The sequence below is a fragment of the Pavona decussata genome, unplaced genomic scaffold, assembly GCF_977016875.1.
Source record: "Pavona decussata unplaced genomic scaffold, jaPavDecu1.1 SCAFFOLD_237, whole genome shotgun sequence".
Lineage (NCBI taxonomy): Eukaryota > Metazoa > Cnidaria > Anthozoa > Scleractinia > Agariciidae > Pavona > Pavona decussata.
This window is the reverse complement of record NW_028145642.1, coordinates 2,069,665-2,097,432: the sequence shown is the minus strand read 5'-3', so window position 1 is coordinate 2,097,432 and position 27,768 is coordinate 2,069,665. Positions and strand designations below refer to the sequence as shown.

General features: G+C 38.9%; 2 protein-coding genes across 2 annotated transcripts; both read right to left on the bottom strand.

The window, feature by feature from the left end:
* Nucleotides 1–2,905: 2,905 nt before the first annotated feature.
* Nucleotides 2,906–27,314, bottom strand: LOC146457871 (uncharacterized). The gene is made up of 16 exons (XM_085091567.1): nucleotides 26,987–27,314; nucleotides 17,578–17,726; nucleotides 16,524–16,598; nucleotides 15,514–15,636; nucleotides 14,668–14,709; nucleotides 12,972–13,115; nucleotides 11,585–11,632; nucleotides 10,399–10,494; nucleotides 8,783–8,839; nucleotides 7,827–7,874; nucleotides 6,287–6,394; nucleotides 5,869–5,928; nucleotides 4,495–4,584; nucleotides 4,156–4,212; nucleotides 3,831–4,035; nucleotides 2,906–3,209 (listed from the first exon to the last, which is right to left on the bottom strand). The coding sequence occupies exons 1-16, from the start codon at nucleotides 27,217–27,219 to the stop codon at nucleotides 3,134–3,136; spliced, it is 1,611 nt and encodes a 536-aa protein (XP_084947693.1). The 5' UTR covers nucleotides 27,220–27,314; the 3' UTR covers nucleotides 2,906–3,133.
* On the bottom strand, nucleotides 18,371–23,651 carry LOC146457872 (uncharacterized). The gene has a single exon (XM_085091541.1). It carries the CDS (start codon nucleotides 22,970–22,972, stop codon nucleotides 18,371–18,373), a length of 4,602 nt encoding a protein of 1,533 aa, XP_084947667.1. The 5' UTR covers nucleotides 22,973–23,651.
* Nucleotides 27,315–27,768: the final 454 nt, after the last annotated feature.

The following is a 27,768-nucleotide window of genomic DNA, read 5'->3' as shown; positions in this document are numbered from 1 at the left end:
CTTGAAATAAATAAAAAGGTGAAGTTTGAGAGTCTTGTCTTGTAAAAGAGCAGAGATATAGTTCCGTTAAGTCTGAAAATTTTATAGGCGGTTGTATCGAAACGGGCAAGTCTTGCCCGTTTTCACTAATACATAGCATAACCTAATATTTTATTGAGGAAATCAACTATTCAACTCAAAAATTCCTGAATTTACGGAACCATATCTTCGCTATTTTAAGAGACAAGCCTCTCTAACTCAGCCTTTTTACTAGTTTTAAGCTGGTCTTTCCAGCAGTGTCAGTTATTTAACAATTATTCCATGAGCGTGCGTTGGATATGAGATGGTAAATAGCCAACGAGGCGCGAAGCGCCGAGTTGGCTATAACCAATCTCATATCCAACAAGCGCGAATGGAATAATTGTTTTATTAAATTCTCTCCGTTTGGATATTGATGTTGAAGTTAAAAGAATTTTAGTTTAAGTAAATATTTCTTTTAAATTAAAACGACCAGATGTTGAGGCAACTTCCGAACAAAGCGCGCGAAACTTAATGATCACATGTCACGCACAGCTCATTGCGAACGGAGTTGAAGGAAAAATCCAAAGCGAAGAAGATCGGACACAGTCGAACATCTCAAATTCAAGAAACGTTCTAGTGTACGCGTAACAACCTTTCTGAGACAAGCATTCAAGTGCTTTTGAAGTTCCAGCTAATCGAGAAGCGTAATAGTTGTGCACATTTGAGCAAATGTTTTGCTGTGTGGTGCCGAGCGAAGGAAGGGATCAAGGACGGCTTTTTTTATGCTGAACTGAATTCCTCGCAGACGTTTTAAAACACTTAGGGCAAGCCGAGTACAAGTGTCGAGGTACAACCTCACTGAGACAAGCATTCAGTGCAAGTTTTTAAACTTCAAGCGTATAGAGAAGCGTAAGAGCTGTGCACATTTGTGCAAATGTTTTGCTTAGAGTGGTGCCGAGCGACGGAAACGAACATTATGGCCGCCGCTCGTACGGATTTCATGGATGAACTTTTGTAACTGGAGTCCTCGTAAATGCATAGAAACAGAAAGGCAGGCATTAAACTCTTCTTGAGAAATTTCTTCGATCGGTTTTAACCTCTTACCGCCAGGATTTGCAACCATCCTGAAATTTTTCAAGGTAACCGGTTGTTATTGTTGATGTTGTTATTATGTGATCTAAATCGTAAAATCGTGCAATTTTTCTGATTTTAAAGGAAACTTCGGAGATACGTACCATTAAATAGTGTCATGCCGAACTTTGTGGCTTTTATTGTTGTCATTGTATGGTATTTCTTTTCTTTTCTTTTCTTTTTTTTTCTCGATTTTTTTCCCGCCAAAAAAAGTTTTTAGCTTAGCGACACCTGGGGCAATCGTTTTCCATATAAGGTCAAACTACGGTATATGAGCTGATAACCGGGATTTAGTGAACCAATCAGAATGCTAGAAATGCAATATCCGAGGCTGAGAATTTAATAATTTGCATTATTTAGGATATCGACAATTTTTAGTTACCGCGAAAAAGGTCTATTGGAACAGTTTTAAAAGTCGACAATTTGACTTGAAATCGCTGAATTAAGCTGACGCCAAAAGGTAACCTCGAGGAAAACGAATAAATCATCTGCAATGCGGGCAAAAGTAACTTTAACTCACCACATTCTATTCACACAACGTGGCGTTTGACGACTTAACTGGGCCCCTACAGAAAGGCAGTCAAGCCGATAGCAATAAAGCATCCTCACAGGAAATCGTCTGTCTGCATAAATTAAACTTGCAAAAAGAAAATATAAGCTTATGTATGCTGGGTGGTATGGCATCAAAGTTTTGTGGTAGGTTTATTTTTGCGAGTTGGAGGTGTTGGTGTCTTGCGGTAACTGTCTTGTTTTAATTATGATTGACAAGAAGACCGACAATACTGTTTAAAATGAACTTAAAGGGGAAGTATCACGAAAATTTGCTGTCATTTCAAAACTCAAAAATGTTTGTCTGTCAGTAGAAACAACGAAATAATTGTCAAGTTTGTTATAAATTATCACCCCAGTGCAATAAAACTGTCGATTAGTGCCTCTGGCCAAAGACAGAGTGGGCCGGCATGGATTGAAACTTGAAAAATGTTAGGCTAATGTTTTTCAAGTTTTCGCATTTTTGTTTCCAGAATGCGCTAGAACAGATCACAAGTTGTTCCTTTCAGGAATTGAGTTGATTTCTTTCCTCTCGAATTCCTCTAGAATTATTTGGCAGCTGATTGAAGGTCTTATTTCATCATTTTTAACAAAAGATATCAAAAACCCCATGATACTTCCCCTTTAACTACACTTTTTAAGTTATCGATCAATAAAAGTCTGAACTTCACAACTGTCTCATAAATTATATTGGTTTGGTAATGCATATATATAATAATATGATAATTTTTTGGCGGAAAATGTCATTTGGCTTATTTTTTCGTGGGGGTGGGGGAGGGGGGAGGTCGTTGCAAAATATAAAACTATCTCAAAACTCTATGCCATACGCAAGGCTTAAAAAGCAAAAACGTTTAAATATCTTCACAGGATACCCCTGCTTTCTTTCGATTTAAACCGCGTTCACGTAAAACCGTATCCAAAAGACTTGGAGCACTTGCCCCACATCTTATAAGAATGATAGGATATTAATAATGTAAAACCACAGTGTTCCCAGCTGCTCGATCATGCACTGGTATACCTAGTGAATCGCTTTTCCCTCACTATCCCTTCTACCGCAGAGCAAACCCTTGTTCAAAGCTAACTCCTTCCTGGAAACACGATAAACGTCACTCGACTCCATATGCACTGGTAAACTCTTTTACTCCAGCTACGAACACGTAACAAGTTCTCCGCAGTTTCCATGGTACCCCATACACAGGGTAGCACTAGAAAAATTCATCATTCCACGTGGCATTATTATTAAACGAGCACTGACTTGGGTCAAATTCTGCGCAGTTACATGTATCATCGTTCCTTACACAGGGTAGCACTGGTGATATTCTCCACTCCAGTTATTATTGTGATTTGATATGCGCAGGGCAGCACTAGTAAATTCGCTCATCGTCATTTTTACATGCCCCTGGACACACGGCAGATTCTCCGCAGTTCTCACTGTACCGTCCTCAGCGTAACACTAGTAAAATCCTTCACTCCAACCATCACTGTCATTAGATCTGGCTGGACTCACTCCTCGAGGTGTTGGAATTCTCCTTTGGAAAACAAATACGAACAGAAATCATATTTATCGATAAAACATGTTTTTTGAGTTTTATCAGCTAAGTTGAAAAGGTAATTTGGCCTCCGCCTGGAGAGCTAAAGTTCGAGACGTCAACTCTCAAATCTCTCTACGGTTGCCAATTACCAAGCGGCCACCATAACGAGATTCGAATGCTGACGTTTTGAGCGATACCCCTTCGACAGAACAAATCCGCTCTGACGGAGGGAGACTGAGCACTCGAATCTGTTTCCGGTGATCAATTTGTTGACAAACCAAACAATCGCTTACACTCCCCCCACCGACGCAGCACCACAGTTTCTTTAGAAACTAAGCCCGTTATGTCATTGTTTTTTGAGTTGTTGCCAAAAGTTTATAGATGTGAGCATGGTGACACCAACGTACGGCTTAAATGTTAAACCACTATACACTAAGATACATTAAAGACTGACAAGGCAGGAGACTTGAAATACAACATAAGACTGAGATGGCGGGCCGGATTAGCTAATCCCACGGGGATCCTGCAGTTTCACATGTAGCCTTGTTTCTCGCCCTTTTTTGTTACGTCCAAGCAAAGGTAGTTAGCCGAGCAGTACACGTACACCATTTTCCATACCTGGGTGCCGCCAGTTGACCAGTTCTGGGTGTTGGTTTCCTCGGAGAAGGCGACTGTGGAGAGGTGTGCCTACCAGACGAGCTTATAAGACCTCTATTTTGTGTGGGGGCTTGTGGTAGACTGCGCCTACGTACTTCAATCTCCTCCGCTGTTCTGGGCCGAGCAGGCTCCCGTCTCTTGACTTGGCTTGGTTCACGTCTTCTCACTAATCACAGCAGAAAGAAGTACAAAGTGCTTTTATTGGCTGTTTTATTTGGACTTTTTCTTACAAGACAAAATCTCAAAGAAACAACAGTATTATATTAATTAGCTGACAAGTATTTACCTGCTGTTACTATGGGAATGTCGTTATTAGACCTCTGTTCATCTCGCTGATAAGAACCTAGAATGATAAGAGACCATATCCAAGTTATACAGTGTAAAACGTTGACAAACAATGTTGACTAAATTGCCTTCAGCTCATCTACAAAGTTATTTCACAAAAAATACACCAAACCACACGATTAAAGACATTACATGTACATCCCAGTATTTATTCATTTATGGCGTTATGGAGTTTGTTGTAATTTCCCGGCAGACCTGATTCATCTTAGGTTTACGCCACACGTAATAGATGCGACTGAATACAAGATAGCAATGCACCCAATACAAAGTGCTCACTTACCATTATAATCATCTTGATAATAACTGTTAGGTGATGAAACGCGTCTTCTTGGTTCAACATCTTTGTAATCCTCATCGTTTTCAACCATGCCTGTTTGGTTTGACATACAGAAAAGAAAATGAGAATGATGTATTATTCTAGAAAGTGAAACAGGCATACTCGGAAAAAAGAAATCCGAGTGCTCCTATCAGGATTCGAACCTAAGACCTTCCGATTACTAGGTCTTAGGTTCGAATCCTGATAGGAGCACTCGGATTTCTTTTTTCCGAGTATGCCTGTGTCACTTTCTAGAAAAATATATCATTCTTATTCATTCACCAGGCTGGAAATATACCATTACATTTATTTCATACAGAAAAGAAAATGTTCAGTAATACAGTCTTTTTATGCTTCAATATACATTATTGTCTTCACTGGCACATGGTCACCTGATTGGCCACTGAAACCTACGGGTATTCTTACAGTTGTTAGAAGACAATTTTTAAACCTAAACACTCATTTGTATACAACAAGATTTCCTACGATTTATACGAATGTGGTGTTGAGGACTGCACATCTTTTCAGTACAAGGCTGACGCTCCTACTCAGTAGATACGCTAAGAACTCATTCGTTCCAGACTCAAATTCCGCAGGAAGGTGAATGTGGTTATTTTTCAGAAATGCACCAAGACGCGTAACCTGAGCGAGCGACCAAATATAAAGAAGAAGGAAGAAAGCTGCTAACATTGAGCCGGACCGCTGGTTACAAGATGCGCAAAGCTCGTCTAGAACCATTCCGGCTGCTTGTCACCGAACCTTTTTGGTTAAGCCACGGTCTTGTCGCGGTCGATTAAACACGCTAATAATTACCTCTGGTATCAGTGAAAAAGAGATCTACTTGAACCTTTATTTTTTATTTATTCATTTATTTTATTTTATTTTATTTTATTTTTTTTTTTTTTTTGGGGGGGGGGGGGGTACCTAAAGTTAAGAAGAGACAAAAAGGTTTTCGCCCATGTGAACAAAGCCTTTTGGTTGGGGTTAACAAGGCAGTCCCAGGAAAAAGAGATAGGAGGATTCAGCGCCCTCTTCCTAAACCTCTCTTCCATGTACCATCTGTGGCAGATTGATCCAAGATAGATCTGTCTACCTACTCATCTGTTGTATGGACCGGAGAATCCGCACAAGCATCAATAGTCACCACAGGGAAACATTTGATAAAAACGGGGTCGGCGCTTTGCCAGTAAAATAATCACAGCGGCCATAAAGCCTAGACACAAATATGCCATCGACACGCAGAAAATTACATGTTTGTCCTTATGAACGTAATTGACTTAATGCTTTTCATAATGATGATCTTTAAGAAAACTTTGACATTAAAAGTCTGTTCCTTACCGTAGCCAGTAGCTACAGGCTGTCTGGGTTTTGGTGTTCCTCCTCTTCGTCTTAGTGGACCTATAATACAACAAATAATGATCATAATTATATGTCCACCAGTCAGTCAGTCAGTCAGTCAGTCAGTCATTCAGTCACACAAGATTGGTTAACAAACCACTGACAGACTGTGCTGTGTACAACAACAATCCTATTCACGTAAAAAAAATTAACGAGCTTATCACACGATCAAACAAAGCAGAGCAAAACGACCTTCGCAGGTGGAAGACTGGGTGCCTAGAAAGTGTCTACTGATCGTACCGTTATAAAATGAAAAACAGTCCGTATTCTACCAAGAGTCTGTTGAGCCAGACGTGGCTGCACCCGTTATCTATACTATCGGTACACTGTTGAAGATGTAAAATGTTGGAAGTGTTACCTTTGACAACAAGGTCTTCATTGTCTTGCGATACTGGAACCCGTCTCTGTGGCCTTTCTTGTGGAACAAAACCATCGTCATCGTTATCATCCATATATGAAGTTGTATCTGTTCCAGGTTAAACATCAAATAAAATTAATATTATCGTCAATGATTAATAGTTTATTTCTTTTCGATTTATGCCCATTATTATATTCTCTAGTCTTTTCCACGCACCGCATATTCCTCGTCTACATCTGTGAGGTAGCCTTGCACAGTTACCACTAACATACCTGCATGGTTCGTACAACTTCAGACAAACAAAATTCAAGGACTTTTCAAGGAGAAAAACTAGTTTTCAAGGACCAATGTTTATTCGGTATATCAACATTTTCGTCCCCTTTTTACACCTAAAACACTCAATTCAGTCATAACTTATTTCTGGTTTTCAAATAGTTCAGCCTTGGTTGATGAAGTTAGTCTATGTAATGAAATTCTGTAAAATGATCAACCACTGGCTATTTTACTTGCACTTACGTCTAAGGTACAGAAATAAATTTTGAAATGCAGATACAGCAATTAAATACAATATTGTTCAACAAAAATGATAAAATTTTTATGTTTCAGCAGCCTTTTAGAGCTTCCAACTTTCCATTTAGTTTGTCCTCAACTTCTTGCAGTTGAGGAGACTTATCTTTGGCTGCTTTTCTATTAAAGAGCATTGGACTTATTGGCAAGAGTCAGCTGCCCAGTTTCTTCAGCTTTGACACTCAAATCTTCTGTTGACTTCACAAGTGAGTCTATATCCAGTTCCAGCGTTTCTTTTTGTGTTTCTCCCCTTTCATGTAAGACTTCAAGGCGCTTTCTCCCATGCTTTCTATGTTGATCTCTTCATTACAAACCGACAACACATGGTTTTATGTTTATCGCCTTTGAATCCTTTCACCCAGCTCAACTTTGCACCAGTAAACCATTTACGATTAAATACACATTTGCTGATCTCTCATTTAAATTGCAAACGAAGAGAAAATCAAAAATGCCTCGCTTAAAAAAACGCTACACGCGACTGATCACACAGCCCCTGAAAACAAACGCATGTGGTGGACAAACCCACATGATCTGGTGAGACGTACATGAAATTGAGGCAAAGATCAAAGTTCGCTTCATGTATTCTTACATGAGTTATACCGACCATTTGTCCCATTGTTATCGCCAGTTATTAGTCGTCAATGCACAAATTTACCCGGCAAAATCATTTCATTTTTCAAAAATGTGATATGGAATAAACAAATTAGAAAATTTCAAGGACTTTTCAAGACCTAATAAAGAAATCAAGTACTTTTCAAGGACCTTAACCGAATTCAAGGACTTTTCAAGACGACTACTAAAATTCAAGACCTTTTCAAGATTGTACGAACCATGTACCTGGGAACTGAGAAATACCCACTAGCACCAATAGGCCAGGAAAATTGGGAAACTGCACAGAGTAGCCTTACATCTCCAGATTAATACTGATAAACCAGACATAAGCACCAGCGTGTGACTATAGCAACATGCTTACCAAATGATGCTCTAGGCTGCGGTGATCCACCTCTTCTTCTCACAGGAGCTGCCATAACATGGACAATTAATGCGTGATTCATGTGACTTTAAACAATTCTTGTGCATTCATATAATACAGTGAGAAATAATTGCACTTGTGTGTTTATTCATTGGTGCGTGTTATCAACATGCTTCTCTTTCACTAATACTACGCTTGTTTGATCGATTGCACAGATAAAACCAAGGTTATCATTCAAACCAATTCCAATGAATACAAACCACTTATATTAAAGGCGTGAATATGCACCAAAAATTACCACGTTGTTCTCGACGAAAAAGCTAAAGAGGTCTGGAGCGCTTACCATTTACGCAAACTACCGGTGGTTGGAAATTTTCGGTATATATATGAAATGATTTAGACGACACGAATAATGTGCAAAATGTAACAGCACGAACTGGAAATCCCAGAAGGAGCAGTAAAATCGAATCACTTTGACCGGGAGCCCATAATTTCAGAACTGTTACAAATGGAACGACGCGCATCATTTGACTTTCCAACCGGAATTTCCGGGCTTTCCATGTAAATGGTAAGTGCTCCAAATCTAAATCTGGAGTGCTACACTAAATGTACTCAAAATAACTAATGTCCCTTTGTTTCTGATGTTGTTGAAATCGGGCGACATGTAAGAAAATTGTTAGGAACGTTTATTTGTGGGTTGATGAAGTGGTGCACTTTTACTTACAGGCAATGTACCAGTGGCAGAGGACCAAGAACATTTGATACCGCTACCAAAAAGTTACTTCCACTTTATAAGCATACTGCATAACAGCGACAATATGGTCGTTTCCAACTTCATTTACAAAAAGTGGATGGATCTCTTGAACTTCAATTCATGACAATACCAAACACTCAAGAGCCAGGGAAAAATTATTGATTGCACTTTGTTAATAAACATTAAATTTTATTAAACTAACCAGATTCCATTGGTTGTCTAGGTGTCGGATTCCCGGGTCCTCGTCTCCTCAATGGACCTATGATATACATTGACATATCTGTTACACCCTGCTGTTCATATCAGTAATTCAATGCTACATCACACTTGCTTGACAACGCCAGCACTCGTTATATGAACCAAACTACGAATTGTAGTGTCACCTACCGCAGTTATGCCCACAAACTATAATTATACCAAATATAATTTATAACACTTTGTATGCACTACAATGATGTCAACCATTTCCTTTGCTTTTCCCTTAAACAACAGTGAACACCCCCTCCCCTCCTCTCCATCCCCAAGGGAGATAACTCCCAGATAATATTGACAGTGTTCACCATACCTTTTAAGGGATTTTACCAGTTATATTATGTGGTTTGGTACCACTCAGGGTGTTTCAATCTATTAAACTTAACCCTCATTAGGTTGGCCTTTTCATGGTACAGTGTAAAAACGAATTCATGCCACACCCACAAAATGACAGTCCTTTTAACGGTTCTTTTCAAACTTTCTGACGAGCAGCCCCATCACTTTAATACGGGAGGCACCAACATAATACAGTCGCACCTCGATTATCCGGACTTGTCGGGACCTAGAGCTGTAAATAGTCCGGATAATCGAGAGTCCAGATAATCGAAAATATGAATATTAATGAGATAGAAATGTAAACAAAAGGTTACAGCAAAGAAAACATCATTTTAATCATGAAATCTACACAGCCTGTACGTATTTACAAATAAAAACTTTTAGTTCAGGTATTGTCTCGTCGCACTTGCGAATTTTGAAAAGCGCACAGGATAATACGCTGTTTCAACAGTCTTTTGAAAGGATTATTGGGCTTTTCACGACTTTTAGTTTTCAAGATCACAACTACAGTAATTAATATTCACGAAAAAATTGGGACCATCGGAAAAATTCCGGATAATCGAAAAGTCCGGATAATCGAGGTTCGACTGTACCAGAAATCAAACACTCACTGTCTTAAAAAGAAACCCATAAAATAAGCACATGTAGGAAATATAAATATACTAAGCATTAATAATGATTACTAAAAACTGTGCCACTGAACCAGATTTTAATGATTCATCTGATCAAAGCTGACACAACTGAGCCACTCATTTTCGAGATAAGGTTGTAAAATCTGGAATGAATTACCGGAATCTTTCCGTGCAAAAACTACAGCCTCCTTTAAGAAATGCCTTCAGACCAGATTACTAAAACTTCTTGATCAAGAGGATATTTATGTTGACGTCAACACTCTGATTAAAAACTTCAAATATCAGTGGTATGATTAGCTAATATGAAACTTTCCTAATTTTAATTTAGACAGTCATTATTTTTTACTTAACTTATTACACATTAATTATTGGTATATCTTTAAATTATATTCTGTAAATATATACTAATCAACTGCACTACCCGCCTAGATTAGCCTATGCTATTTGCGGGCTAGTGCATTCTTGCCTTACCTTCGTGAAAAATGTGCTTTAATAAATTGAATTGAATTGAATTGAATTGATCCATTCACCTGACCTGCTTCTGAATGTTTCTTCTGCCTTTTTTGTAAATCAAGGAACAATGATGCAGGAGCCTTACCTTTGACAACAAGATCTTCATTATCTTGAGATACTGGCGTACGTCTTTGTGGCATAACGACATTACTATCGTCATTATCCACGTAGGAAACTGCATCTGTCAATAATATTGAAAGTAATATATTAAAATTATACTTTTTCTTGAGCTGTTACCTACACATGTCAATTCGCATAAAATTATGCAAGTTTATAATATTCGATGGCACTACATATCCACTGTGCCACTAAGCACTGTTGCATTCTCAGTCATTTGCTGTAAGTTTGTGCACACTGTACTTGAGGCTTAGGAGTGCTGACTTGTTATCTAGAATTAAGGACGTTTGTAGCAAAAACTTCTACAATTCACATTTTTTGTCAAACTTTGTGACAGTGAGGACCTGAGTCATGACCTGCTGCTGTTCAAAAATGATGAAGACGAATCACTAGAGAAATCTTTTGTGGTTATGTTTTGTCTAAATAGGTCTACTGAATAAATAACTGGTGCCAATATTTCACAAAAAATTAACTCTTTAGGAGGACATTGATGGTGTGTGGGTAAAAAAATACAAATTTTTCCCTTCCTGTGATGTCAATTTTCATCATTTTGGAGAAAGCAAAGAGAATTGGTGAAGAAACTGAAAAAAAAAATCACCAGCCGTCTAAGAGAGTTAACTTCAGGCAAGTTAATGAAAAGGCTACCAGCCCTTTACATGTTTAGATTTCCTACTTTGGGGGGTGAGCTTGGGACATGAAATAGCATGACACTGCATCCATAGTAAGGATGTACAGTACACAACCAACTCGTGTGACTCCTCTCTTTAACTAATGACAGGATTTGTTTCGCAGTAATCCTGTGTTGACCTCCTTAGACACATTTTATGTGCAAAAATTAACTGTCGATTGTGTGTTGAAATGGCTTCACAATCAGCCCATTTCTTACAATGTGCATATTATCATATCTGTGATTTGAAAAATACAATCATTCTTTTTGAATGCACAGGGTGAAACCAAACATGTAAAGGACATAAGAATATTAATATTTTAGAGAATGCACTCAACAAACACCATTATTGAACATTTTTTTTTTCAACCACTTAAAGTAGATAATCTGGAATCAGCAGATTGGCAAACTTGTCAGCTTCCCATCACTGTTCTCTTCAGTATTGTTTCACTGTATGTGTATTTATGACTGTATGCAGCAAACTCACCAATTGATGCTCTTGGGTGTGGTGAGCCTCCTCTTCTTTTAAGTGGACCTATCACAAGATTTACAATTACTCACTCAACATGTTTTTTCAGAGTATGCCTGTGTAACTTAATGAATAATACATCAACCTCATTTATTCACCAGGCTTAAGATATTCCATCACATTTCCTTTCATTGCACATATACCACACATTGACATTCCAATCCTAGCAGTATGTAGGATGTTTGTCCCATGAGCCTAGTTTAATGGCCTTACCTCCCACCAATCACCTGTAACTCAGTGGCAGAGCATCCAAACTAGTTATCGGAAGGTAATCAAGTATGCCTGTATCACTTAGGCCTCGTTCACACTTGGTGCCCGGGCACTGTACCTGGGCACGGTGCCTGACGGGCACCAATGTGAACACAACGTTTTGTTAGTGCCTGTGCCAATAATTGGGCACGATGCTCGGGCACAGGTACTAGGTGGAGACCTTGTACTTAGGCACTGAATCGGGCACGGGCACAAGTCTGTACACGATTCTAGCGAGTGCCCAAGAACTTTACCCACAAACCCCTGCTCCTAGCAGTTATTTCACCCACAAATACCTGCCCTTCAGTTTCAAAATGGCGGAAGGCGGGTGGGTGGGTGGGTTCCTTTGTTGACAGAAAGTCTCACAACTTGCAAGCAACTGAAAGGCAGGTGGTTGTAAAAGTGCGGGCAAAATTTAGTCTCTCTTCTTTGTATCTGTCATCTTGTAATTTCCTCATGTGGAAGAACATCATCAAAAAGGTACAAACAGCATATAACATGCTTATTTGTACATTTAAGAAATGCATGCGCCTTCGATACATCGCGATCGTGAAATACACGAAAGTTTAAATGTCCTGACAAGGTACTGGGCACCGATTGTGAACACGGATTCAAAACAGGGCACCGAAGTTTGAACAACGCACAGTTTCATACCGGTACCTGGGCACAGTGCCCGGGCACCAAGTGTGAACGACGCCTTACTGAAAAATACATCATTCTCATTCACTCAACATTACTGAACACTAACATTCAAGCAGTCACGCATAACCGGCGGTTGTTCTTGGCACTATAAGAAATTAAATCACCATCAAAGACAAATCATTTAGATTTTCTGAGAATTTTTTATGCATAGCGAGAATCCTATGGAGGTGTAAGCTCACACACTGCAATTAATCGCTATCCTGCCATTCAAAGTCAGTCAGAAAAGCAGAGATTTTCAAGTAATCTTTGCAATCACACCTCACTCACTAAAAAGGTCAAAAACAACATGTTGATTACTCTAAACACTGCCTGGATCAAAGGGGCACTACTTTAATAGCAAACAATAAGTAGTTAGATGTTAACTAGAGCATGATTCTATTAATTTTTCAGATACCTTTTACTACAAGGCTGGAGTCATCCAAGTTTGGGGAGTTAAAAGTTGGAACAGCAGGGACACGCCTCTGTGGTGTGCGTCGGATATTATCATCATCGCTGTCATCGTCATCATCAACAACAACTGCTCTGGGGCTCTGAGAACCTGCAAGGTCATTAGATGAAGCATCAGTGTGTGTGCGATGCTTTTTTACAATAAAACAAAACAGATATTTTCCATTCAATTCAATGCGAAGCAACTCCAAACACCAACACCAATGCAACATAAATAATAGATAGGCCATTTCTGAGTTACTTTGAACCTCATTTTAAAAGCGAGGCTAAGTGCAAAGTTTTTGTTATGAAAATTAGTTTTCATTCATATGCAAACAAAACTAATTTTCATATGAAAAGCTTTGCACTTAGCCTCGCTTTCACAATGAGGTTCACAGCAACTCGAAAAATGGCCTAGTGAAATAAACAATACACCCCAAACAGTGCTGTCAATAAGGGCCGGTAACCGGCCAAAACAGCCGGCTACTGGCCAATCTTCGGCCGGCTACTTTCGTCTCACTTTACTGTTAATTTTGGTAAGAAACTTAAAATAAGGAAAAGATTCAACAAAAATAATTGTGAGACATCCGCCTCAAACGTCTGAGTCGAAATAAGGGCGCATTTCAGGAGTTTTTAACGTGTTTACTTTGCCATGCGCGATGGAAATTGATCGAAGGGTCGTGGAACGCCTGCGACATTTTCAGAGAACAGGATCCAGCAAGAAACCGGCTTAAAATAATGAAAAGATCACGCAAAAATAATTGTAAAACATCCAGTTCAAACGTCTGGGTCTAAGTAAAGGCACATTTCAGGAGTTTTAAACGTGTTAACCTTTCGCCCGCTTTCGGTGGAAGTATAAAAAGTTGAAGCAGATCGAGGTGATCGAAGCGTCGTGGAATGCCTGGGACATTTTCACAGGACTAGATCCCAGGCTTTTGCATGTAAGAAGACAGTGCATAATTTATATGAATCTGATATGGACAACTTACTTTAACTTCAGTATTGTTACCAATTAGTGTACACCAGGTCGCCAAAGGGCAAAGTCAAAAGGACAACATGAACTTAAAACATTGAATGTATTTTTTTGAATAAGCAGTTGAAGATTTATTATTTCACTCTTTCCTAAAATGGTAAACCCAGTGATTGAGATTTTGATGAAAAGAATGCTTAGAATATGGTTAATATAGTCTTAATTTTGATTGTTCTTATAAAGGCCCAAATACAGTCTGGAAAACGTTGAAAATAGCATTTCCAAGCATCTAAATTTTTAAAATTTTCTGGGGGGTATGCCCCCAGACCCCCCTAGGAGGCTCGCGCCTTTGGCACTCGAAAAGTAGGCTGCCGCCTACTTTCTCAGTTGGGACGTCTACTTCAAAACTTATTGACAGCACTGCCCCAAAGTAAATAACATTATTTTAATTTGCATCAGTGATATCTAGCATTGAGCTCATTGACTTAGAGTACTATCCAGATTTGACTAGAATTTGGAAATGTTGGTTTTTGAGGACATGGAAAATCTTGAGTATGCATGACGCATATAGTACAAGTATTTATGTTGTGGTTCACTATTATCCTAAATGGTTCCACTTTTATTTTCCTTTGTTTTATCTTCATTAAAAACATTATACAAAAGTATTAATAAAATTTAAGGTGTTCATTATAACCTGTCATTGGCTTGGCAGGACCTCCTCTTCTCCTTAGTGGTCCTGTCATAAAAGTTAAACAGTTGTCAATCAATGTCACCATTAACAAGGTGATGTACTTACTAATGCACTCACTAACAACAACACATAATACAACAAAACCAGTGGGCATTTTTTTGTGGTTGGGGAGTGGGGGGGTGGGGGGGGGGGGTGGGCAGAATTCTTAAACTTACAGATTCACATCTACATTGTATTGAGCTAAACCTGTTTTAAATTGTATGAAAAACTGACAAAAAGTACATTGTTTTGCATTATTTTGTAGTTGGGTCATTGTACAGTGTAAATTGGTTTTGGAGAAGCTGGCTCAAGAAGGAAAATGCCACAGTGTAGCTGGCCATAAAAAAACAATGTGTTCCGTTGTTGTTGTATTAACTGTAGTTGCTGCCAGCTGCTAATAGCAACCCTGTTTCAAAGGTCTTAATTTTTTGTTCAGGCATGTTGGAATAAACACACACATACAAAGCCTTGGAACTAAAAGTACATTCCTCCAATCTTTGAGCCATATTCTTTCTTGAACAGAAACTAATATCCCTTTGGTGGCTGTTTACGATAATTTACTTCTGGCTTTCTGGAATTTCCTGCTTTAATTCCCAAACTAATTTCTGTTTCCATTGAGTGTTTGTTGGGAGTCCACTGTACAGTGTCATGTTCCCTTCTTGCTCAAACAGCTGCTTTATGGTATTTGCCCATTTCTTATGTTTCCTTCAAACATGTCACCTAAAATCTTTGATTACTGATAGTTATTAACTCATTTTTCTGTCTGTCACTCAAGCCTAAAAATGTTACAAATTTGCAAGAATTAACAACCTTTTACAACCAGATCTGAATCATCGTGGCTTGCAGTAGTAAGAGGAACACGTCTTTGTGGTTTAACCTGAATATCTTCATCGTCATCATCATCACTCAACTGTACTGAAGTGTTAATTGAGCCTAGAAATGTGTTATTAAATAAATAGAACAATTGATTTAAGTTTGAAAATAACAGCTAGTAATGCAAAAACAGTGCAAGGTAAAATAAATTCCAATAAAAAATACATTAAAAATTGATGCATAGCCAGGATAAGACATATCAAAATATTATTTTAATTTAATGTTCTTTACAAAAATTATTAAAAAAAGAAATCTGAACCTTCAGCTGTCAAACTACAGCCTTTGATGTACAAAATGGAATAAACAAATCTAAAATGTATACAGAAAAATGGTGAGACTAAAATAATAAAAGAAAAAATGCGTTAATTAACTTATTAATTAACTTATTTTTATACATTAACCGGGATAATTCAGCCTAATAACATTCCTTGTCAGATTTCATAGACTGCATGCTGATTCTGAACATTTGGCCAGAAAAGTAAATAGTAAAATTAATTACTTTGTACATGTATGTACCTTTGTTCTATTTTATGAGATCTCTAGCCTGGCCAAAAATTTTTCGCCAAAATGATCAAAAACAAAAGAGTTTTATTTCAATTAAAAAAAACTTAAGGCGTTAGGGGTACTTTAACCAAATTTTCTCCAAGGAATGCAAGTCAAAACCATGAAAGTCTATCGTTCTGCCATTAAGAAAAGAAATTATATTAATTTATACATTGTGGGTGGTTTCATTTAGTTTATTATGTGAAATTATAAACTTGCGATTTACATCATATCGTCGCAAGAATGGAATTTCAAGAGGGATTGACAGCTGTTCTCTCCTCATGTATGTTCAGCCAGGAGCAACTGAGAGGCAATTATTGATTTCAAAGGGAAAGGTTTTGTTATATTAATAAATAATGTCCTTTAAAGGACTAAAATATTCAAACAATGAAGCCTGTACTGACTGTCATCGCCAGTAGCTGAATGACGGCGATGGAGACCATCCACTGAGGCATGGGGAGGAGATCTAGACAGAGCTTCTGTAAAAGAAACAAGTTCTAATCATGAGCTTTTATTTAGCTAATACCTGCCAACTGGCATGGACAATTCTGACTCATGCTTGTTGGTCTTAACTGATACATTTACATCCATGTCACACATGCATGTACACACTGCCTTCCACACTCATGTTTCCTATTGCTTGTAGTAAACATTTCTGCTTAAAATAATTAATGCATAATGGTACATGTCAAGTCAAATAAAGTTATCAGCCCTAACTAACAAAACTCAGTGGTATGTAGACATTTATCAAGTAAGCTGTGAAGATTAACCAACCAATCAGAAGGTTAACGACTTATTGATTTTATCTGAAAAATCCTTACCATTTGTATTCAGTGATAGCTTCGTAAAATTTACCACCATACATGTATTAATTTATTTTTAGCTACTGTACAGACAACAAATTGAACTCGTCTGGTGGTTTGGGCTTTAAATTTACATAAACATGAAAAACGTATTTAAACATGGTAAAACAATCAGCACTAACTTTATTTGATAGCCAAAAAATCTTAATTCCTTTGATCCTTGGAAATATTCAGCAGTCTTTGATTACAGGAAATAAAAAGAAATCTTGCAACTATCAACAATCAATGGAAAAAATGTAACATTGTCTAAAATGTTTGCATTTCCTTAGGGAATGTTTCGAAAAAATGTGAAAATTTTTGGAAACCTCCAGTGCTTCATGTGTACCAATACTACCTTAGGTATGGGGTTAAATAGTTACATTGTGCACAAGTAAATCCGGCTACGCTTCCTAAAGTACATGAACCCCACAAACAACCCACTCAAAAAAATCCCACTTGTGACTTGATTTTCTTTGCAAACTCAATAAAGGTAAAGGCCAAGTTGTTTAAAAAAAGAAAAATCCCAAGACACTGGCACTGCATGACAGTATTCACTACTGGGTACACACTCGTTAGTTAGCACATTCAGTACATGTACATGTGAATTGAAGCTCACCTTCTTGTGCAGCAATTGACTCCAGTTTTGCCAGAAGAGATCCCCTGACCTTATTTAATTCTGGTATGTCCAAGTTATCTTTCAAATATTTGTAAGGACTAATCCTTTTCTGTTCTGCAGATGGAGGATGATTCGGAGACACATATAACCTATTTAAGAAGTAAAATACACTGTTACGAGTTCGTTTTGTGAGTGGCGAATAGTTCGTAGTCTAAACAGAACGCAGGGTTGTCGGAACAACAACAAGGTTATTTATTCCAAATGAGCGTAGCAAATTCAACACAAAACTTCACAACAAGCACACGCTAGGCTTGTAAATTACAGTTCGACCTCTGTCACACTTGATTAAACACGGCCTCTGCCAAATATACACGCGACCTCTGTCACACTTCAATAAACACGGCCTCTGCCAAACTTTACACGTGACCTTTGTCACACTTCAATAAACACGTACTCTCTTCTCATAAACAACAACCTCTCTAAAAGCTAAACCGATTTCCTTATATACTAATGAGCGTAAGATTCTAGAACTTTCCGGCGCAACTAAATAAAGTAACATTACAATATAAATCTATTTACGGGATCATACGTAAACGGCTTCAGAAACTGCTTAGTCACTATGATGCAAAACTAATTAAATATGCGAGAATATTCTAGACTAAATTAGCATACGGTCACGCAACAATTTTTCGTAACATAACCCCCTCTTGAGAAGAAATTTCTTAAATTTCTACTAACGACGAAAAATTAATTAAATTGTGCAAAGAGAGGAGGTAGTCCAATGTCTCTAAAGTTATTCCTCTACTCTGCTCAGATAATCTGCTCCTACATTCTCGGATCCCTTGATAGCCTCAACTCTAAAGTTGTAGCTCTGAAGAAACATAGCCCAACGCATGAGCCGTCCATTAGCGAACTTCGCACTGTTGATATACTTCAGTGGTTCGTGATCAGTTTGCAGTACAAAGGGAACTCCGTATAAATACAGGTGAAACCTTTTGAATCCCCACACAATGGCTAAACACTCTTTCTCAATGGTTGAGTAATTACGCTCCGCACTTGATAATTTCTTGCTACCGTAGCAAACGGGGAACAGCTTGCCATCATGTTCCTGCATTAGTACAGCACCAATACCACTGTCGGAGGCATCAGTCCGCAGAAAGTAGGTTTTCTCTGGATCTGGCAGCCGCAGGATTGGTTCTTTTGTGAGGAGGGCCTTAATACTCTGATAGGCTTTCTCTTGTGCCTCGCCCCATTCGACTTTGTTCGGTTGACCTTTGCGCGTGAGGTCTGTCAGCGGGGCAGCTAAGGCTGCGAAGTTGGGAATAAAATCTCGATAATATCCGGCTAAACCCATGAACGATCTTATCTGCTTCTTTGTAGTAGGTCTTGGAGCATCTCTAATCTTTGTCACGTTGTCTTGATGAAGACCAATTAAACCTCCCTCCAAACGGTGACCGAGAAAGTCAACAGCGTTAACTCCAAAAAGACATTTAGTCGGTCTTATGGTCATTCCGGCTGCTAATAATCGTGTAAACAACTCTTGTAGTATCTTGATGTGTTCTTCCCACGTACGGGTGTGAACCAAAATATCATCCCAGTAAAACTCTACGTTATCCATTCCATGCAATAGCTTCTTCATGGCTCTCTTTAAGGTCGCTGCGGAGTTGATCATACCAAACGGCATCTTCAGGAATTCATATGATCCGTCAGGCGTCACAAAAGCGGTCTTCGGTATGTCTTCCTCAGGTATAGAAATTTGCCAGTAGCCCTTACTCAAATCAATTCTTGTGAAATACTTGTCACCATTCAACTTCTGGAACAAATGCTCGGCAGTCGGCATAGGTTCAGGGTCAAACACAGTTAATTTGTTCAACTTCCGGTAGTCCACGCATATCCTATTTGTGTTGTCTTTTTTCTTAACAACCACGACAGATGAGGCATATGGTGAACTTGACTCTCTTATAACTCCCATCTTCATCATGTCTGTAATATCCTTCTTCAGCGATTCTCTCAGGCTATACGGTACTGGGTAAGGTCTTGATCTGACTGGTTGATCGGATGTAAGTTTTATATGATGCTGAGCCAAACTTGTAGTACCTGGAGCTTCTGTAAACAAGCTTTGAAACTGACTTGCAAGGTCTTTGAACTCTGCTCTTTGCTCATCAGTAAGGTTATCTCCAGTAGCCACATCTTTGATTGACTCTTTAGCGACATATCCACCAATTTCTAAAAAATCAACACCATCCACAGGATCAACTTCTTCTGCTTCACTTTCAGCATGTCCGCTCTTACTAGTGTCAGCGTTCACTTCGACAGCCACTGCTCCAACGGGTATAGAATCCTCTCGTTCAAAATACTTCTTTAGTAGGTTGGCATGGTAAACTCTCTCCTTTCCTTTGACACACACTTTATAATCGTTGAGACCCACTACTGCACTGACCTCAAATGGACCTTTCCACTGCATTAGAAGCTTGTTATGGTCGGTCGGTAGCAGTATTAATACTTTATCTCCTTGTGCAAACCTTCTGACTTTAGCCTTACGATCGTAGTAATGCTTGCCTTTGTGCTGGGCTTTCTGAAGTTCAGTATGCGCAAGCTTGAGAGTATCTTCCAGCTTCTCACGTAGCTCAAACACATACTGGTAGCTGTTCTTTACTTCAGGTTCCTCCAACTCTTTCGTCCAGAGCTCTTTAAGAATAAACATCGGCCCTCTGACAGCTCTTCCATACAGCAACTCAAACGGCGAGAAACCAGTAGACTCCTGAGGAACTTCACGATATGCAAACAATAAAGCGTTGATATAACGATTCCACTGTCTCGGCTGCTCGCTGCACAATCTCTTTAACATACTCTTCATGGTTCCATTAAACTTCTCCGTCAGGCCATTACACATAGGGTGATAAGGAGTCGTAGTGAGCTGTTTAATGCTCAACAACCGTGTCACTTCCTTCATACACTCAGATACAAATTGCGTGCCGAGGTCACTCAAGATCTCTTCAGGCACTCCTAAACGACTAAAGATATCCACCAACGCTTCCGCCACAGTCTCCGTATCAATGTTTTTGAGCGGGACAGCTTCAGGATAACGGGTTGCAAAGTCGACCAACGTCAATATGTATCTATGACCGTCTTCACTCGGGGGGCTAATAGGCCCAACCAGATCGATTGCTACTCTCTTGAACGGCTTGTCAATTAATGGCATCTTCTCCAGGGGAACCTTCGCTACAGAACCCTTGTTAACCGTCTTCTGCCATACATCACATGACTTGCAGTAACGAGTCACGTCCCCTTGAATACCTGGCCAATAGAATGCGCTTTGAATCTTATCAGCCGTCTTCTTTATTCCCATGTGACCTCCCATGAGCGATCCGTGAGCTAGTTCCATGATCCGACTTCTCAGCTGCACAGGAACCATAACTTGCTTCAGGGGTTTACCATTATTCACGTAAGGGTGTTTGTAGACGCGGTACAAAACTCCACCTTTCACTTCAAATGAAATCTCAGCCTGGCCTCTCACAACTACATCATTTCGCTCCCAATATTTTTGTAAGCTCTCGTCATCATTTTGCATTTGTTTGAGCTTTTCTCTATCAACTACAGGACTTTCTTTCGTACTCGGTACCTTCAATGGGATACGTTCTCCGGCCTTCTTTGCTTGACCTCTCGTGGTTACAGCACACGCCTCTTGCACATGATCTTGCCAGCTTGGATCTGGGTCGTCAGCAGCTCTCGCGCCTGGTACATTACCAACAATTAAATCATAAACAGCATCGGGAAGACACTGCGCTTCCACTTGGCCCTTGAGATAAGGTGTATCAACGTCAATCTTTGCAATGGGCACTTTCCTTGCCGTGTTGTCGATGAGCAGCATAACATTAAAGTCGCCAGTGAACTGATCCTCAGACACAAGATCCTTCTTTACAACTATTCCGCTACAGCCAGTGTCTCTCAGGACATCAACAGACTTCTCTCCAACTCTACCTTTCACTACAGGCATTTTACTTCTCACTCCAGACAAAGGTTCAACACAGGCACTACTCAATAATGGAATCTTCTTACCACAGGCTAACAGCAGCTTCTCATCTTTAATACAGGACTTAACTTCTTCCGCTGAGGGTTTACTCTCAGTCTGCTGAACTAGGCAACTGGCGCTCACTTGACCACGTTGCACAGGGTTACCATCCTTACTTTGTCCTCCTGATCTCCGTCCACCTGATCGACAGTTTCTAGCTTCGTGTCCTTGCTTGCCACACAGAAAACACCTTTTTCCTATGGTTGGGCAGTTGGCGGCTCTATGACCACGAGCGTTACACCTAAAGCACTGGAGGGCTGTTGAATTAGACTGTGTGTTCTTGGCTTCCTCCCTCTCAGGCGGTAATACCGGCTTCCTGCTCACTGGGCTAAACAAATGCTTACCATGGGCCTCTAAGTACTGGTCAGCGATCTTCGCAATCTGTGCTAGGGTCTCAGGTGCCCTTTCTCGTAGGTGAATGGCCAAATCCTTAGGGCAGGAGTCAATAAACTGTTCTTTCACTATCAAGTCCTTTAGACCGTCAAAGGTTCGCTCAGTATCCGAAAGCTCTAGCCACCGTAACAGGTACCTGTCCAGTCGCACGATAAACTGGTCCGGACTTTCGTCAACTTCCGGCTTAGACGCTCTGAATTTACGACGATAGCCGTCTTCTGTGAGATCATATCTCTTCATCAGCGCAATCTTGACTTTACCGTAATCTCTAGCTGCTTCTTCAGATAAGCGGGAGTACACTTCGAGTGCTCGTCCAGACAACAGAGCACTGAGCTTTGATGCCCATCCAGTTCTATGCCACTTGGCTGTATCTGCAAATCTCTCGAACCTCTGCAAATATGCGTCCAAATCATCTTTACCATCCACGAACGCTGGAAGTTTCGGCGCTTTAGCTCTATCATCTCTCTCTGTGGTACGACCATCACCATTCGTTGCTGCTAACCTAGCAAGTTCTAACTCATGTTCTCTCTTGGCGGCCTCAGCAATTTCCTTCTGTCTCATGAGGTCAGCTTCATGTTGTAATTTCCTAATTTCTCTTTCCTGACGTCTCGCTTCCCTTTCTTCATCCTGGCGTCTGCGTCTCTCTTCCCTCTCTTCTTCCTCACGTCTCTGCCTTTCTGCTTTCTCTTCTTCCTCACGTCTTTGCCTTTCTGCTTTCTCTTCTTCCTCACGTCTTTGCCTTTCTGCTCTCTCTTCTTCCTCGAGCTTCTGCTCCTTTACTAACTGCCTTTGTTTTTCTGCTCTCTCTTCTTCCTCACGTCTTTGTTTTTCTTCTTTCTCTTCTTCCAACTTCTGTTGTTCACGCACAAATTCGAGTAGCTTTTCACCTTCCAGTCCAAACTCCTTACCAAGTTGCATAAGTTTCTCCATTTGACAGCGTTAGAATTCCAAGGCTCTTTCACTTGCTACCACTTGTTTCCACGGCACAGTTACTTCCTTCCGAGTTGCGATCCTTTCCTGGTTATCGGTAGACAACAAACAGTTCCTTGAATTCCACTCTCCAGCGACAGGCCCCCAATGTCACGAGTTCGTTTTGTGAGTGGCGAATAGTTCGTAGTCTAAACAGAACGCAGGGTTGTCGGAACAACAACAAGGTTATTTATTCCAAATGAGCGTAGCAAATTCAACACAAAACTTCACAACAAGCACACGCTAGGCTTGTAAATTACAGTTCGACCTCTGTCACACTTGATTAAACACGGCCTCTGCCAAATATACACGCGACCTCTGTCACACTTCAATAAACACGGCCTCTGCCAAACTTTACACGTGACCTTTGTCACACTTCAATAAACACGTACTCTCTTCTCATAAACAACAACCTCTCTAAAAGCTAAACCGATTTCCTTATATACTAATGAGCGTAAGATTCTAGAACTTTCCGGCGCAACTAAATAAAGTAACATTACAATATAAATCTATTTACGGGATCATACGTAAACGGCTTCAGAAACTGCTTAGTCACTATGATGCAAAACTAATTAAATATGCGAGAATATTCTAGACTAAATTAGCATACGGTCACGCAACAATTTTTCGTAACATACACTATAATGAACTTGTAACACAATCCACTGTTACAGTTCCTGGACTAGTGCTCAATAACATGGCTCTGACGTTAGACTGTCACAGATTTTCAGAAGGAAATCTTTATGGTCATTATGCTTGATTAATAAAATTATGTCCCTTCATAAGAAAGGGTAAAAGGACTAGGTATTCCCATGTTATAGTTCTTGTCCAATAATACTTTTTTTTTGCTCCAACTCCCTTTTATTCCTTCATGAAAAAACACCATTAAAACCAAAGGGTCTCCACAGAGTTAAATGGCCACTAGTAATGATTAACACTTGTTTGTGCATGCTATTTATCTATCCAAGTTAATATGTTAATATTTTATATACATGTATGCATGTATCTATTAAATTACATACATTATGTATCGTTTTGTTAACATGTATTAATTGCATTAAGGGATTTACTGGAGTGCTACCCAAATTATAGAGTACAGAATATAGTATCCCTCTTGTAATGTACAGTATCTTCTGGCTACAATAAGGATGGAATAAACATTAATAATCATATATCACCATTCAAAATACAGGATAGAAGTCGCCATCAAAGACAAACCTCACATTTATTTTTCTAATTCGTTAACAAACAATTTCCTTTCACCATATTTATATCTTGTCTGTTAATCCTGTTTTTCCAACTTTGGTCTAATAATTTGCCTAGAAGGCTTTAAACTCAAAGTACCAGTGTAAGTGATGTATGTTTGCATGAAATTATTTACTGGTGAACAAGAAAAACAGTGTACATGTAGTGCTTCTGTTTCAGGACTAATTTTCTGTTAGTTTCCCTTTAAAATTTGATTAATAACATTACATTTCTGCAGGCAACTGCCAGGTAACAGTCCTTCAAATGCAACACTCATAATATATTCTAAGTTAGGAAATTAAATGCATGCAGTTTTGATGAGTACACATACATTACTTGCAAAAAATTTCAACCATTAAAATTTTGGATACTTTACCTTGGGTTGTTAATTTTTGGACACTAATTTTTTTGGATCTCATTTCGGACAAATTTCGGACAAAAAAATTTGGACACTTTGCTGAAACATAGCTTAACTAAATTTATGCCTACAAAACACAAATTAGACTGAAACAGCATCTGTGAAAATAATTTTCACAGATGCTGTTTTACTGCACCCTCAAGGTTTTACCGATACACTGACAAGAAAGTAACTCATTCAAATTCTATCAAGCCGTGTCTCAACTAGAGTTCGCTCCATAAAGGAAACTAAGAGCTTTGGAACTCAAAATGGCTTAATGATCTGTGACAAGATCTGGAAAAGGATCTTCTGGTTCTAGTTCCTTAGTGACAGCCTCCACTATTCCTGACATCTTAAAACCCTTCCTTGTCACATCAGGTTTGTTTCGGAGGTGGCCATACAAACCAACTAGCACCATAAAAGTGGGCTTGGATCAAAAATATAACTATGTACACTACAAAATGGAATTTGTCTTCATTATCTTCACATATTATTAGTTTCTTTTTCAGCACATGAGCATGTATTTTGCTAGAGGCCTAAACAGCCTCAACCAGATCAGAGGGTTAAATATAGTTTCATTCATTCATTCATTATGTTAAAAAAAATTTCCTTTCCAGTGATAAAAAGAACAAGCAAAGCCTAATCTGAGTTCTAGCTCTATAATCACGTATATTGGCCCTGAATATAGTCAGTGATGGCATTGCTCAAGGAAGTACATACCTGGTCTACTAAGGAATTGATAAATGATAAATAATAAAGAAATAATAAAGAAATTAGTTAATAAAGCTGTTAAAAAAAGAATTCAGTACATTGGCATTAAATAATTAACCAAAGAAAGGGAAGGAGGAAATGGCTGCTGACACATACATTTGAGATGGCTGAGCAGGGTATAGTTTTTGGCCACTTTGGTCAGTATGACATGCTAGAATAGATTGGTTATCTAAAGAGGAAACATTTTATGCCTTGCATCTGAAATTACCAACACCAATGAAAGCAAGGATGTTGGTAGTTGAAAATTACAATTTTACAGTGCCTTACTATTAGATGGATTGGCTCCCTCAAAAGTAGCAACGACCTGGGGTAGCAAATCAATAAAATCGATAATCAATGATATTTTGATAAAAATCGATAGAAATGTAAGTTAATCATATTGGAAAATATTGATAATATTCGATAAAAGGGTTTGTTGTGAGTAATCGATAACTATCAATTTTTTCAATTAGCGTTATATATAAATATCAAATTTATTGATACTAGTTTATCTTACAATTTATCAAAATGAAATCAACAACGGATATAAATGAGCTTGCAAAATCTGGTCAAAAATTGTCACTCCGAAACTTGCATGCATGTAGGTATTCAGTGAAGAAATTCCAAGGGCTAGCATAAACCGTATCCTTCAAGTTGGTACCCTACATTCCCTTTACGAATTCAACAGTTTGGCGCGGCCAGTTCTGAAAAATTGAAGGCGCCCTATGTTATGGGGTTTTTGCTTGCACCTTCTAAATCTGCGTAATTAGAGTCACAATCAAACTTACCTCTACAAACATAGCTTTTAAAGCCAAACCAACTAACAAATTAATACCAAATTTCAACTGATTCTATAATGATCGATAAATCCATTAAAATTGATAACGTTGAAACTTCACCAACATGTGAGTATCGATTTTTATTGATCAATAAAATCGATAACGTTTAACCTCAATTTATTGATTGATATTGATTTATCAACGGTTTTTCGATATCGAATTTTATCGATTTGCTACCCCGGGCAACGAGCACAGGAAGTTTTCCTTTCAAAATGACAAATTTCATTTTCTAGCAAACTACATGACCTAACCTTGAGCTTATGTATATTCATTTTAAGTGGTAAATTTAAAATGTACATTTTAAATTCCCTGCTCATACAAATCAAAATGATTCATATGCCTCAAAGGACTTAGTTGAATGGTATGAAATTTGTGCGGGATGTATGATTCCTTCACAACACTCACTACAGTGTCCAATTTAGAATTGAAGAGGAACGATTTAACTTGGATCTGAAGTCATCATGTTTTCTCGGGAGCCGGCCGGGCCATGAAAGATGGCGTTGGTTAAAGAGAAATATGTCCAATGTTTCAATCACATTTAAGTCTTGTTTATATTATTCTGTTAATTCTGTGATTAACTAAAGGCTAACCTTTATGGGTTGAGTGTAAGTTACTCGGTAGTTAGTGCTAAATCTCTTGAGTATTTTCAACATTTCCTACTTAATTGTTGGCGCCCTTCAGTGTTCGAGAACACTTCATCGACATTCTAACGTAATCAGTTTAGAGAACAAATCATTTACTTGCCATGTATCTTCATCTTCTTCAACCACTGTATTCAAATCCAATAGCGGGACATCATCCAAACTTAGCTTGACCTTTACAACATTTCCTTCACCCATAGCCTTGTTGTTGGGAGTCCGCCGGCTCGAGGTAAAATCGGTGTTCTTCAGTTGTGCATTTTGTTCCTCCAAACGCTTCACCATTTCCTGCAATCGCTTGATGTCTGAGCCAGCAGATTTTCGCAATTCTGAGTTCATGTTACACTCCGCGACGTGAAGCCTTACAATCCAAACAGTCCAAAGATTCCTGTTGTGAGAACACCAGCAGTTTGAAATTCTTGATTGCCCGAAGATCGTAACATAGGAGCCCATGTATATTATGTACAGCAGAAATTTCGACCGGCAGATAGTACGTTATATTCGCAACATTGAATTTTTTACTTGTTCATTCCGGATTGTTTACATTTACAGTAGAACACGAAAATCTGTTCGAGTTAGCACAGGTAGCCCAAGCTCGAAATATGAGCGCTAGTTACGCAACGGTTGAAAAATATAAGGATTTGTATGGGAGAAAAACGGTTTATTTTAGAGGCTAAAAATATGAACGAATTTTTAAATACAAATCACCCATTTTACTTCTCTTGTGTATTTCTTGCCTCCTATGTGGTTTTTAGGGCGATTTAGCGCGATTCCAGTAAGTTTTAGTTCCATCGCTCTCTCTCAGAAGCGCTGTTTTTTGAAAATTATTTGACATCGGATTTCCATACAAACACTGTTATTTCAGACGTGTTTGCCTACTCGTCAAAA